General features: G+C 38.4%; 1 protein-coding gene across 2 annotated transcripts; it reads left to right on the top strand.

Moving 5' to 3' along the window:
- Positions 1 to 374: 374 nt before the first annotated feature.
- LOC113276378 (phosphatidylinositol 4-kinase alpha 1-like) lies at positions 375 to 12901 on the top strand. 2 transcript variants are annotated; one of them, XM_026525978.1, is made up of 26 exons: positions 375 to 1500; positions 1819 to 2160; positions 2254 to 2415; positions 3096 to 3266; positions 3634 to 3792; positions 3910 to 4037; positions 4302 to 4608; positions 4744 to 4912; positions 5078 to 5295; positions 5825 to 5983; positions 6078 to 6260; positions 6842 to 7378; positions 7487 to 7846; positions 8294 to 8508; positions 8903 to 9092; positions 9261 to 9397; positions 9485 to 9638; positions 9957 to 10223; positions 10365 to 10442; positions 10591 to 10644; positions 10960 to 11132; positions 11219 to 11414; positions 11584 to 11724; positions 11904 to 12112; positions 12340 to 12501; positions 12640 to 12901. In XM_026525978.1, exons 1-26 carry the CDS (start codon positions 544 to 546, stop codon positions 12896 to 12898), a joined length of 6087 nt encoding a protein of 2028 aa, XP_026381763.1. In that variant the 5' UTR covers positions 375 to 543; the 3' UTR covers positions 12899 to 12901. The 2 variants fall into 2 exon arrangements, with proteins under 2 accessions (XP_026381763.1, XP_026381764.1); XM_026525979.1 differs by having other exon boundaries at positions 9264 to 9397.
- The last annotated feature ends 1049 nt before the right edge of the window (positions 12902 to 13950 follow it).

Here is a 13950-nt window from a genome sequence, read left to right on the forward strand (position 1 = left end):
TTGTTATAAAATAGCCGTTGAGCGATATAATGTCAACCGAGCGATGGAAACTATGACGTCAATAATATTCATATTATTGCTAGCGCTGTAGTAATAATTGTCGATAGAAACTCCATCGCTCAGTGGTTTTCCCTTAATGGTTTAACCCATTTATCATGCCACCTGGTATGTCAAACAGGTCTTTCTAATCTTGTGCATGTTTATAGAAGATGTCACGAGGATGAACTCGTCACATCAGGACTCTTCCCAACGTGAAAGTGAGTTTGCCAAGTCCCACAATGGGCCGAGTCGGCCGACAACCCGTATTTCCAAGCACATCAACTCGTTCCATATACACAATATAAACCATGATCCCGAATCGGTTAGAAGGGACGGTAAAATAGAGAAAAAGGGAGGGAGAAAAAATCAACCCCCAAAGGCGATGATGATGATGAAGAAGAAGAAGAAAGGAGAAGAAACAAAATGCACAAAGATCGTATTGTAAAACCCTAGAGAAAAAATCAATTAAATTTTCTTCCATCTTTGAGCTTTTGATCTTCATCAATGGAAGCTTTAATCGAGCTTTGCGACCTAATTGTTCAAAACCCCTCTCAATTTACATCAAAACTTTCATGGATTTGTGGTCGTTGTCCTCAACCAGGAGGTTCTCATTCTAATGGATCCATGAAAGTTACAAGATCTCAACTCAATGCAGTACTTGCTATATCCAGATTCATCTCAAAATGTCCAAACGAAGCAGAACTTCGACCTAAATCACTTCTTCTTGAGTTTTTGCAATCGATTCCATTATCGTTTCGTTCATCATTTTGGCCACAATCCTATAAAATTGAGTCAATTGCGTCATTTTATTCTGATTTATTAAGTTATGTTGTTAAAGCTTGTGAACTTTGTAAGGATTTTGGAGATGAGGTTGGGGAATTTTTTGGAGGTATTTTGATTTCAGCTATTAATGCTTCTGGTGATGAAACTTTGATTTCTAGAGTTTTTTTGACTTGTGTTTCTCAATATTGTCCACCAATTTTGCAAGAGGATGCTGAAAAATTGGTCGGTTATTTATTAGAACAGTTTGTTATTGTTAATCCTAATTCTCCTAGGGAGATGCATTCAGGTTCATCATCAATTAATAGTTCACCTTATAATGGTAACCACGGGGGAAGATTTAACGATAATTCGAGTCCTGGGAATGAAATTAGTAATGTTTCTGGGTCATCCGGTAGTGTGAATTCGAGAGGCATAGTGGTTAATGGAGGCAGCATTGTGCCAAGAAGTAGTGTCGATCAATCTGGATCAAATTTCGTGTATAATGATGCTGGACAAATTACGTTGAAACAACAGGTTGCTTTGTTTGAGGAGGAGTCAATTGAGAGTTTGGAGAAGAATGTTATTGCTCTGAGGTTGTTAGGGCATATAGCTGAGAAAATTCCAATGAAAACAGGAGATTTGGATCAAGTTAGGTTCGTTGCCAAGAAGCAGCTCCAAACTTCAGTCGTTTTCCTTAAGGTATTTCAACATATTTGAGTTCCTTAATTTAATCAGTTTTTTTGGTACACTTTTTGAACTAAATATTGTTATATTCCTGAGACTTACACTGTAAAGAATTATAGAAATTAGATTAGGGGAAACATATAGAGATTGTGTTTGTTAGTCTGTGAACTTAATTACTGCAGCACTGTTCATTAAAATGTGAAATGAGTGAGAGTAGCCATAACATGTATATTCAGATGGTTCATTTTACAATAGCATCCAGTGAAATTGCACATTCTCAGCATTTGATAATTTGTCTTCAATTCGTTTTATTAATAGTTGCATATTTTGCAGATACGGAAGCGTGACTGGACAGAACAAGGGGCAGCACTAAAAGCAAGAATCAATACTAAGTTATCTGTTTACCGAGCCGCAGCATGGGTCCAAGTTAAATGTCTTGCTTCTCTTGACCCGGATATAAAATCATCTAAGAAATTGTTGCTCGAGACACTAGCTTTATTCATAGATGCTGCAGAGTCTTGTTTATACTCAATATGGAGAAAGCTGAGAATCTGTGAAGATTTATTTAGTTCGTTGCTTAGTGGTATTTCACAAGTTGCTGTTAGTCGTGGGGGTCAGTTGTTAAGGGTTCTGCTTATTCGCTTGAAACCTCTTGTTCTCACGACATGTGCCCAGGTTCGTCTCAGTTATGCTTTATTCTATTTTGAGATAAAGGTGTGAGCAACTCAGTAAGATTTATGATCTTTCTTGTACCATGTGCTGAAACAGGCAGATACTGGGAGCAACAGCCAAGGAGCCATGTTTGAGAGTGTCACAAAGACCGGTTGTGAAATTATTGAATTTGGCTGGAGTAAGGACCGTGCCCCAGTTGAAACCTTTATTATGGGATTAGCTGCATGCATTCGGGAACGAAATGATTATGAGGAACAGGTTAGTCTGTTAGTTTTGTTTCCACGCCATACACAGTTATTTGATAAATTTTGATGTAATTACTATAAGATGAATGATAATTTTGATGTATTACCAACAGATGATTATTAGTAAAATAGGGGCAAGCGAGAACCTCACAACTAGTTTGTTGAGTGGACACCCTGAACATCCTCTAGAGAAAAACCTAGATTTTGTGGACACATCTCAACTTCAATGGAGAAAACCACAAAAGTAATCAGTTTGACCTCCGCCGTCCGCCGACAGCCTTAGAAACTTTTGCTATATCTCTCTTAAAGAACACTTCAAGAACTTGAATGGAGTGAGACCTGTTACCAACTCATTCCTAGGATCCAATAAGTCACCAATCTGATATTATTTCAGAAGACGAAACGATTTTAAGTGAACTATTTTTTAACAGGAAGAATATGGGTAGATGCGATATTTATCAGCTATATACTATACCAAGTCCCGCATTGGGCGAAAGTTTGTTTTCAAGACAGTAAACCTATGTTAACTATACAGTGGCCTACTTTATTTCATTGTAAACCAATGAATCCTGCTATCTATAAGGATAAAAATATACTGTGGATATATATGTATGGTGGTTTTAGTCTGTATATCTGCTGTACAGTTTTTCTAACATCCCTATGCTCATTTACTTTTCTTCTCTTGGTTTTCAGGAAGGCAAAGAGAAACAAGATGTCCCAGTCAAGCAGCTTAATGTGATACGCTTGCTTGCAAATATAAATGTTACTGTTAATAAGTCGGAAGTGGTAGATATGATATTGCCCCTGTTTATTGAAAGCTTAGAAGAGGGTGATGCATCAGCTCCGAGTTTATTGCGACTTCAAGTATGGAATGCTTTTCCGTGAACACATGCGTTTGAATAGTTTTTTTTTTCTACTTTCCTCTAGGAAAGTTACAATATTTTAATAGACGAAAAGGGCATGTGTGTGTGAGTGAGCGGGAGGGTGGGGTGAGGGGTCAGATAATGGAAGGGGAGTAGAGAAGTAAAACCAGGAATGAGTGTTGCTATTGAAATAACCATTTCTTTTCTCTCTCTCTTTTTTTTTTTTTTTTTTTTTTTTTTTTTTTTTTTTTTTTTTTTTTTTTTTTTTCTTCTGTGTAGTTTGTTATGATAAAAGTTCCAAGAACTAGGCTTTTGATGAGCAAGAGTCAGAGGTCCTGAAACAATTTCTGTTATATCAACTACTGCAGATTCTCGATGCGGTATCACGTATGGCCTGCTTGGGGTTTGAAAAGTCCTACCGTGAGACAGTTGTTCTGATGACAAGAAGCTACTTAAATAAGCTCTCGACTATAGGATCTGCTGAAAGCAAAACATTAGCTCCAGAAGCAACTACAGAACGTGTAGAGGTACATATATGATCTTGGACTGTCTGGTCTAGGGAGATGAATTTTGAGCTGTAACATATAACTTTCTTGATGATTTATCCTACTAATGGTATGCTCACTGGTTCAATCACATTCTAGACTCTTCCTGCAGGTTTTCTTCTGATTGCTGGTGGTATTAAGAGTCCTAAGTTGCGATTGGACTATCGTCACCGCTTGCTGTCATTATGCTCGGATGTAGGGCTAGCTGCGGAGTCCAAAAGTGGAAGGTGATAACCCATTAGCCTGATAAATCCCTCCATGTTGTTGTGTTCAAAGCCCATTGTGTGGTTCTCCTGTGCTAATTTAGTGCTATTTCTCTATAATTGATTATCCTTCTAGCTTTGAATTTTCTGAACAAGCCAGTGAAATATATTTTATAGAGGTTCTTTCACCTAAGAAACACCAGCATTTACTAACATGGCAGTCTGTATATGTTATCCAATAAATGCGGTTCCCGACACTCACCACTCTTTATACTCTAATTTTTGCAGGAGTGGAGCAGATTTTTTGGGACCTCTTCTTCCAACTGTTGCTGAAATATGTTCTGATTTTGATCCGACAGCAGATGTTGAGCCTTCACTTTTGAAGTTGTTCCGCAACTTGTGGTTTTATATTGCTCTTTTTGGATTGGCACCTCCCATTCAGAAAAATCAACTTCCTACAAAGTCAATTTCTACTACACTTAATAGTGTGGGAAGCATGAGCGCAATGGCTCTTCAAGCAGTCGGTGGACCTTATATGTTTAATGCTCAATGGTGTGTAGCTGTTCAGCTTATTGCTCAAGGAACCCCACCTCTTGTAAGTTGGATGATAATCTCACGTTATCTGAGTGTTGGGTAATCCGAGACTTTAATTAGCATAGATGATTCTGTTACCTTTTTTACTAGAACCAAGACAATGTGATAGTTTTGTTAATTGCTACGTGCTTTTCAGGTTGTTAGCTCTGTTAAATGGCTTGAGGATGAGTTGGAACTTAATGCTCTTCACAATCCTGGTAGTCGTCGAGGTAGTGGCAATGAGAAAGCTGCAGTAACCCAAAGAGCTGCTCTTTCTGCTGCTTTGGGAGGCCGAGTTGAGGTTGCAGCAATGAGCTCGATCACAGGTTGAGTAAAATTCTAGAGACAGATAATATTTTCACGTAAAACTCGATTACGAAATATTTTAATCTAGTTGGTTGTCGCTTCCTGGCAAAACTTTTACGATTGGAGTTTTGTAGTACAATAAGCCCTGACTATATGTTTCCCATTTCCCATAAAATCTTTTGCAGGAGTCAAGGCAACATATCTACTTGCGGTTGCTTTTTTGGAGATTATACGTTTCAGCAGCAATGGTGGCATCCTTAATGGGGGCAATAGTGTCACTGCAGCTAGAAGTGCCTTTAGCTGTGTGTTTGAATATCTGAAGACTCCCAATCTGATGCCAGCTGTCTTCCAGTGTTTGTCTGCTATTGTCCATAGAGCTTTCGAAACAGCAGTTTCATGGCTGGTATTTCTCCTCTTACAAATTAATGCCCCCCTTGTTTAATTCAGTTCTTTTTAGCTTACTACATGATGTGTTAAAGATGCATTAAGCATTTAGGGTTCTCAGCGTCTCCATCTTATTTTGTTCTTCATCAATGTAATGCTGGGTGGTAAAAAGTCTTCAATTTTTGTATAACCTAGTATAGCATTGAGGGTTCTTACGTTTTATCTCAAGGGTCCCAAGGGGATTAGGAATGTAGGATTTGAGATCTTATGGTTGATTGTCCCCGAGATCATAATAATTCAGCATTTTCTTGTTCCTTCTCCCTTACCATTAATATATCTTATGAAGATCAAGAAAAAAATTGCACGATTAAGTGTACTGGATATAATTTTTTTTCGCTGATCTCCTCATTTTTATCACTTGCACTTCTAATAGTTATCATGGAAAATTTACAATTAATAACCTCAGGGGAGAACCTGCATTTTGTGCTTGTTATTGATATGTTACAGATACAATGATATTAATCAATTTTAAAATACTGGGTTTCTAGGAGGAACGAGTGTCTGAAACTGGCAATGAAGCTGAGAAAAGGGAGGCAACCCTCTCTGCTCATACTTGTTTTCTCATAAAAAGCATGTCGCAGAGAGAGGAGCATCTTCGTGATATCTCTGTTAGTTTGTTGAGTCAACTTAAAGATAGGTTTCCGCAGGTAAATTTGATCTATTATGTTGTTCTTCCCCCCCTAATTATTTTTGTAAAAAGTTGTTTCTGTACTTGAACTAAGTGGATATTTATGGAAACAGGTTTTGTGGAATTCGTCGTGTTTGGATTCACTACTATTTTCGGTTAACAATAACTTGCCTTCTACACTAGTCAACGATCCTGCCTCAGTAGCTACAGTGCGTTCTTTATATCAGAAAGTTGTTCGGGAATGGATTACTAATTCACTTTCATATGCTCCATGTACTAGCCAAGGTCTTTTACAGGTTTGCTAACAACATTTTTTTATTTTTTTCTATTTTTCTTTTTGCTGTATAAAGTGGTCTGACACATTGTTTATTATTATACATTACCACTTCTTTTTTTTCAATATTGAGAGTTCCACCAAGGGGGCTCTTTTCTTCTCACACATACCCAGTTTATTCATGAGAGAACTAGAATTTATTTACTTCCCTCTGCTATGATCTTTTTGATTTTCATGAGAATTGAGTCTAATGGAGACTTATATTGCATTTTGTCAATTAAAACGGTGTTTTCCCAGTGCTCCCTATTCTTTTTTTGTTTGTTTAATAACTATTTGTTTTTTCTAATTTCGAATAATTTGAAAGTTCTGCTAGTTGTTGACAACCCTCAGTATTTGAGTGTTATTCAGCTGCAATGTTATAACATCTTTTTCAAGTTCTGTACAAATGTCGTCTTTATCCCGTTTCAGGGCTGTTAATTCTGTTTCTCACACTTTTTCTTTTGATGGAGAACATCACTTTTACATATCTCCTTTCTTAGGAAGGAAAGACATGTTGTCAGTTTATATTAAGCTTTCATTTATTGGTATTCAAATTTCTTTCAGGAAAAGATTTGTAAAGCAAACACGCGAGAGAATACTCAGCACAATGCCGATGTGGTTTCTCTTTTATCCGAGATCCGTATTGGTACTGGAAAGAATGATGGATGGATGGGTATACGAACTGCCAATGTTCCTGCCGTTATGGCGGCTGCTGCTGCAGCTTCAGGAGGAGCGAACTTAAGCTTGACTGGAGCTCTGAGCTTTGAGGTGCTCTCCACCGGGGTAAATAGTGCAACTACTAAATGCAACCATGCTGGGGAAATTGCTGGGATGAGAAAGTTTTATAACAGCATTGGCGGGTTTCAAAATGGTTCTTCACCAATGGGTTTTGGGGGGTTGGGTGCCGGCCTTCAGAGGTTGAGATCAGGTGTGTCTCCTCAACCGGAACCTCCAAGTGAGTCGTTTAATGAAATGCTCCTTAAAAAGTTTGTGGTGCAACTTCAACAATTTGTTAACACTGCCGAGAGAGGTGAAGCGGTGGATAAGTCATTGTTTCGTGAAGCATGTTCTAGAGCAACTGCATTACTACTATCAAATCTTGTCAGTATATGCTTTACTACTACATTACCGCAGTGTTTTTTATTTGTATATCTGTTTCGTTATATTTTGTTTTACAGCTATGTATTAATCTGGTAATGGTCTTTCCAGGGTTCTGATTCAAGATCAAACTTAGAGGGGTTTTCACAGCTCCTACGACTTCTTTGCTGGTGTCCAGCTTACATATCAACACCCGACGCGATGGAGACTGGCATATTTATTTGGACATGGTTAGTCTCTGCTGCGCCTCAACTGGGGTCTCTTGTCCTTGCAGAGCTTGTTGATGCTTGGTTGTGGACAATAGATACCAAAAGAGGGTTATTTGCGTATGAGGTTCGGTACTCTGGACCTGCAGCAAAGTTGAGGCCTCAGCTTGCACCTGGGGAGCCGGAAATGTTGCCTGCTAAAGATCCCGTCGAAGGAATAATTGCTCATAGATTATGGCTTGGGTTTTTTATTGATCGCTTTGAGGTGAATAGTCGTAATCATTTGAAATTAATTTTATGCACAAGTTGATTATAGATTTTTTTTTTCCTTTCTTTTCTCCCCCTTGGCAATGGAGTTATTAGGGGCTATATGCTGGTTTATCACCTGTGTAATTCCTCAATGCTCTCAGTTGAAACCCTCATGATATTAGCTGTCAACTAAAAACACAAGATGCTAATGCGCACGCATTGTAATGTCAAATTTTCTAACAGTGGCTTTCTTACTGTGTCAATTTTCTGTGGCGGTTCTGAACATGTCTCTTGGATGTGAACTATTTCACTTTGTGGGTTGCATTTTGTTCATCTCAATTTTGGTAGTTATGTAAAAATTAAGCCCTCATTTATTAGCTTTTGTGGAGGTATTATATACTTCACCGCAGGACTTTTCTGATGCGAGGTCTTATTTCTGACTTCTGCTTTCTGGTTTATGTAGGTGGTTCGTCACGATAGCGTTGAGCAACTCCTGCTCCTTGGTCGGCTGTTACAAGGAACCATCAAGTTCCCTTCACAATTTTCACGGCATCCTGTTGCTACTGGAACCTTTTTCACAGTGATGCTTCTTGGTTTTAAATTCTGCTCTTGCCAGTGGCAGGGCAATCTGCAGAATTTCAGATCAGGGCTGCAATTGTTAGAAGACTGTATATACCGGTGACTATATATTCTTTTCCTTCTCAATTTATTTCCTTTTTTAGTTGCAGTCTTCGGCTCTGTACAACTTTATCCTTTTATATTAGTATCCTTGATCATCGTAATCCCCTCAGCCATGTTTGAATAGCCTCCTGATTTGAAACTTCTTAAACCGGCATTTTTGCTTTCTTCTTGTGATTTCTCTACATGTTTCAATCGCTTGAGTTAATTCTTGATGACTCATAGCGTGCAAAAAGATTTGAGCTGTAATCGCTGTCTGTATTGGTCAATTGTTGCATTTGTCAAAGATAATTAATATCTTTGGTGCATGATCATGACTAAATGTTTACACAAATAGTTTATGTATTAACATTGAAAAATAATTGCTCAAGTTAGTTCCTCGTGCATAATACAGAGCCGCCCTGGGTTGGTTTGCTAATGAACCTGAATGGTTTGACATGTGCGACAAGAACTTTGCTCAGAGTGAGGCTCAATCTGTTTCCTTATTCGTGCATCATCTTTCAAATGAGCGGGTGGATGCTCTCCCATCAGATTCCTCTTCAAAAGGCTCGGTGCGTGAGAATGGAAGTTCTCATAGTGACATGGTATGAATATTTTTTCCATGAAATACCGAAATGGAATGCGTAGCAGATTGTCTTTTGTTTTGCATTAGTGTGGAAGCAATTTTCTCTCACTTTTCTCATATCCTTAGATTTTGAACATCTAGTATTGGCGGCTTATTTCCTCATTTTTTCTTTTCTTTTCTTTTCAAGAAGGATCAATATCATCCTGTTTGGGGTAAAATGGATAACTACACAGCTGGAAGAGAAAAAAGGAAACAGCTACTGTTAATGCTATGCCAGCATGAGGCCGATAGACTTGAAGTTTGGGCAACTCCTGTAAATACAAAGTATTAGCCTATTTTGATCTTCATGGAATGTTCCTTGCAAATTCTTGATAATGTCATTTATTTCATATCTTCTTGTTCTCTTCTCAGGGAAAACACATCTTTTCGACCGAAAGTTAGTTCTGAAAAATGGATTGAATATGCTAGGACTGCATTTTCTGTGGATCCTCGCATTGCCTTTTCCTTAGTTACAAGGTTCCGAGCAGTTTCGCCTTTAAAGTCCGAAGTTTCTCAGTTAGTTCAGGCATGTTCCTTTATCTGATATTTCTGGGTTGATTAGTGAGGTGACTTTAGTACTATTTTTTAAGACACTTATGCTGCTAAACTTTCCTCTTATCTTTTTAAGAGTGTCATGATGCCTACTAATGAAGCTTGGGTACCTACTCCCTTCAGTTTCCCCTTCATGGTTTTTACTTGAATCTTATGTTAGATGGGTGTGCCAAATATCTATATTCTGGCCATGGCACTCGTATTTATTGGAATTACTATTGACACCAGGTTAGTCTGGTTAAGAGTTGCTATCCACAGATTGAGTAAGTTTCTGATTTTTATATACTTGCAGTTGCACATAGTGGAGATACGCAGCATAGCTGAAGCACTACCATTTTTTGTCACTCCGAAGGCAGTTGATGAGAATTCAGTACTTCTGCAACAACTGCCTCACTGGGCAGCTTGTTCGATTACGCAGGCTCTTGAATTCCTGACACCTGCATATAAGGGTCATCCACGTGTTATGGCCTATATCCTTAGAGTTTTGGAGTCTTACCCTCCTGAACGAGTCACCTTTTTTATGCCACAACTCGTGCAAGCTCTCCGCTATGATGATGGGGTGAGTTAACTGCATTCTCCTAATTGATTTATAGTCTGAAATTTTCTGTACATTTTATATATCATTCAACATGTCTGTTGCTAGTACTTGTTGTCAATGTTGTTATCATTATATAAAGTAATGCTTTGCTCCATTTTGCAGAGATTAGTGGAAGGTTATTTGCTCAGAGCAGCTCAAAGAAGTGATATATTTGCCCATATTTTGATATGGCATTTACAGGTGGGTACTGTAGTATATTTGTGAAGTTTAACACGGCTATGTTGTCATGATAATGGGAATTATGCTGAATTTTGTTAATGCTACTCATCATTTCATGCTATAAAGCTAAGAACAGAATGTTAACATTCTTGAGTGCTGTAAATTGCAGGGAGAGACATGCAGCCCAGAGGTAGTGGTGAAAGACCCAGCAGTCATTGAGAAGGTACTCTCTCTCTCTCTCTCTCTCTCTCTCTCTCTCTCTCTCTCTCTTACTCTCACACACACACGCGCGCGCGCGTGCACTAGCATATAAGGATGCATAGCATTTCAAATGTGAAAATGCATACAATCAAAATCATGATTAGAAATCTATTACTTTGTGCTAACCATACCTGCATCATTTTTAAAATTCTCATTTATGATTGGTTTTGTATCACATCTGCATTTCTGTTCACTTATGCTCCTATTCATGAAGCCAAAATATTGAAGTAGCATATCTTGCCAAGGCTCAGTAGTGTTTGTCTGGCTGTGCTTTCAGAATACTGCATTTCTAGCACTACTGCCTGTTGTTAGGGAGCATATTGTAGAGGGATTCAATCCAAAGGCCCGTGACATATTTGAAAGAGAGTTCGATTTTTTTGATAAAGTCACTTCTATTTCTGGTGCATTGTATCCACTTCTTAAGGAGGAGCGGCGAGCCGGTATTAGGAGGTACTGTACTTACTTAGTGGATCTGCATGCTCCACGTGTATATATCATGGTAACTATTTAACTATTTAATTCTTGTGCTACAATAGGGAACTAGAAAAGATTCAAATGAACGGGGATGACCTTTACCTACCTACTGCTCCTAGTAAACTAGTGCGGGGTATTCAGGTGGATAGCGGGATCCCACTACAGTCAGCAGCAAAAGTTCCTATAATGATCACATTTGACGTGATAGATAGGGATGGGGATCCGAGGGATGTAAAACCACAAGCTTGTATCTTCAAGGTAAGCCTATTTGGCTATTTGTATGGCCAGTTACAACTATCTGCTTATGGAGGGATTTATTTTCGGCTATCCTCCTCTTCTGTTTATAGACAATCATGCAATTTCACACCATATATAGCAATATATTACTCCTGTTAATTGTAGCTTCAATCTTGTTCATATTATATAGGTTGGGGACGATTGTCGGCAAGATGTTCTCGCTCTTCAAGTGATTTCTCTTCTTAGAGACATTTTTGAAGCAGTTGGGCTAAATCTATATGTATTTCCTTATGGTGTGCTCCCAACTGGTCCAGAGAGAGGCATTATTGAGGTATAGTTGTCTCTTCAACTGTATAAAACTGCTACCTCGGTGACATCATTTAATGGTGCTGCGTATCTAATCTCAAATCCAAAAAAAAGAAGTTGATCTGAGGTTGTGTAGATTTTCTTGTTTTTCTTTTGGTTCTACCATATTATTATCTAAACGCTACGTGAAACCTGATTTTGAAGGTGGTCCCCAACACACGGAGTAGAAGTCAAATGGGTGAAACCACTGATGGTGGTTTGTACGAGATTTTCCAACAAGACTTTGGGACCGTTGGGTCTCCCAGTTTCGAAGCTGCTCGTGATAACTTCATTATCAGCGCTGCAGGTTATGCAGTTGCCAGTCTTTTACTTCAGCCAAAAGATCGGCACAATGGGAATCTACTTTTCGATAAGTATGATATGATTCTCTCACTCTATCCCATGCATTCATTCAAATTCGATTTTGAGTGCTAAAACTTTATAAGAGTTGTACTTTTGTTTGACTAAATAATATTTAAAAACTATTCCTATTCGTAGTCATGTATGGTAAGTTTTTATTGACCATTGTATGATTTATTCACTGTGCTATAAAAGGCATTCAGGATATAACGTTAGCTAATGATCTATGTTTGTATTGCAGTGTGGGGAGGCTCGTTCATATTGATTTTGGTTTTATCTTCGAAATTTCACCTGGAGGCAATATGCGTTTCGAAAGTGCACACTTTAAGCTGAGCCACGAAATGACTCAGTTGCTTGATCCATCTGGTGTAATGAAAAGTGAAACATGGAACAGGTTTCTTAGGTAAGGCTAACTCTTTGTTTGTTTATATTTTCTTGTTTCATATCTTCTTGCTTCAAATTTTTGTAATCATGCTGGCTCAGCACTTGATATACAAGTTAATTTTGCTAATAAAATCTCTTCACATTTCCACTATTACAGCTTATGCGTGAAAGGGTATCTAGCAGCTCGACGTCACATGGATGGGATTATCAATACTGTACTGATGATGTTAGATAGTGGGTTGCCTTGCTTTAGTAGGGGTGCCCCAATAGGGAACCTACGGAAGAGATTTCATCCTGAGATGACTGAACGTGAGGCTGCGAATTTTATGATCCGTACATGTGTAGATGCCTATAACAAGTGGACCACAGCAGGTTACGACTTGATTCAGTATTTGCAGCAAGGCATTGAAAAGTAGCGAGAATAAAATGCTTGATGCAAGTAGATTACCCTCATTGTACATCATGTTTTCCTCCACTTTGACTCTGTAAGTTTAAATCCCTTGTAACTCTGATATATATATAGTCACGATTCCTTTTTTTTTTGTTGTTGTTTGTTTTCTTTGAGGCGCCATCACTATTTTTTCCGAGCAGTTCGAGTTCTATGTTGTACTGAGTTAGCGGGACTTACGGATTTGTAGATGTTTGTAATGTAATCCTCAAGTTTCCTCTCATATTTTCGCAAAGGATGACACAGATTTTCAATTTAACCACATTAACTGAAGCAGCAGAGTAAGCTTATCTCTCTGAATCTGAGTAAGCCTATTCTCAGAAAAATTCTTTTATTTTTGAAACAAAACAAATGATATTCATTAAACCAGGCGAAACGCCATGAGAGCTGCAAGCACACTTTTCCCACTTCAAGCCTATAACTAACAGAGTCTGGGAGGTGAACTCTCCGGGGCCGGACCTTACAACACATCATGTCTGGCAAATTTTGCAAGTTTATCGGCAACTTGACTGCTTTTTCTAATCAATGACTACAGACTTACAATCAAGCATAGCTGAGGACCAATGATGCTATCAACGGATGAATGATGTGTTGGTTGTTGCAATTGAAAATGGCATTGTAAGTAGAGTTCACTGTGAAGTGCCTGCTCAGTATGAGTAAAGAACCATCTTATCTTGTCATCATCATAAGCAGCAGCTGATCTTATATTGAGGATCATATTCATCTTTCTCTTGAGTGAAGTAGTTCTGAAGCAAGTTATGGCCTCACATTTTGGTGTGCTTGTCTATGAGATCTTGAGTCTGCATCGAGCGAGGAATTTCATCATCAATATTGAAGTTAGCTTGTAAATCCTCTAAAGTAAAACCTTCAACCCAAATTGTCATGAAAAAAAAAAAAACATTTTCCCGATCATCAATCTGGAAGTATAGAACTTTTTGACCGAATTAAGACTGTTGTAAGTCGCACAGATTTCTTCCGAATTTAAGCGAACACCCTTGTGGATACCACATCCCATCTGTA

Source organism: Papaver somniferum, chromosome 4 (genome assembly GCF_003573695.1).
Source record: "Papaver somniferum cultivar HN1 chromosome 4, ASM357369v1, whole genome shotgun sequence".
NCBI classification, from domain to species: Eukaryota; Viridiplantae; Streptophyta; class Magnoliopsida; order Ranunculales; family Papaveraceae; genus Papaver; species Papaver somniferum.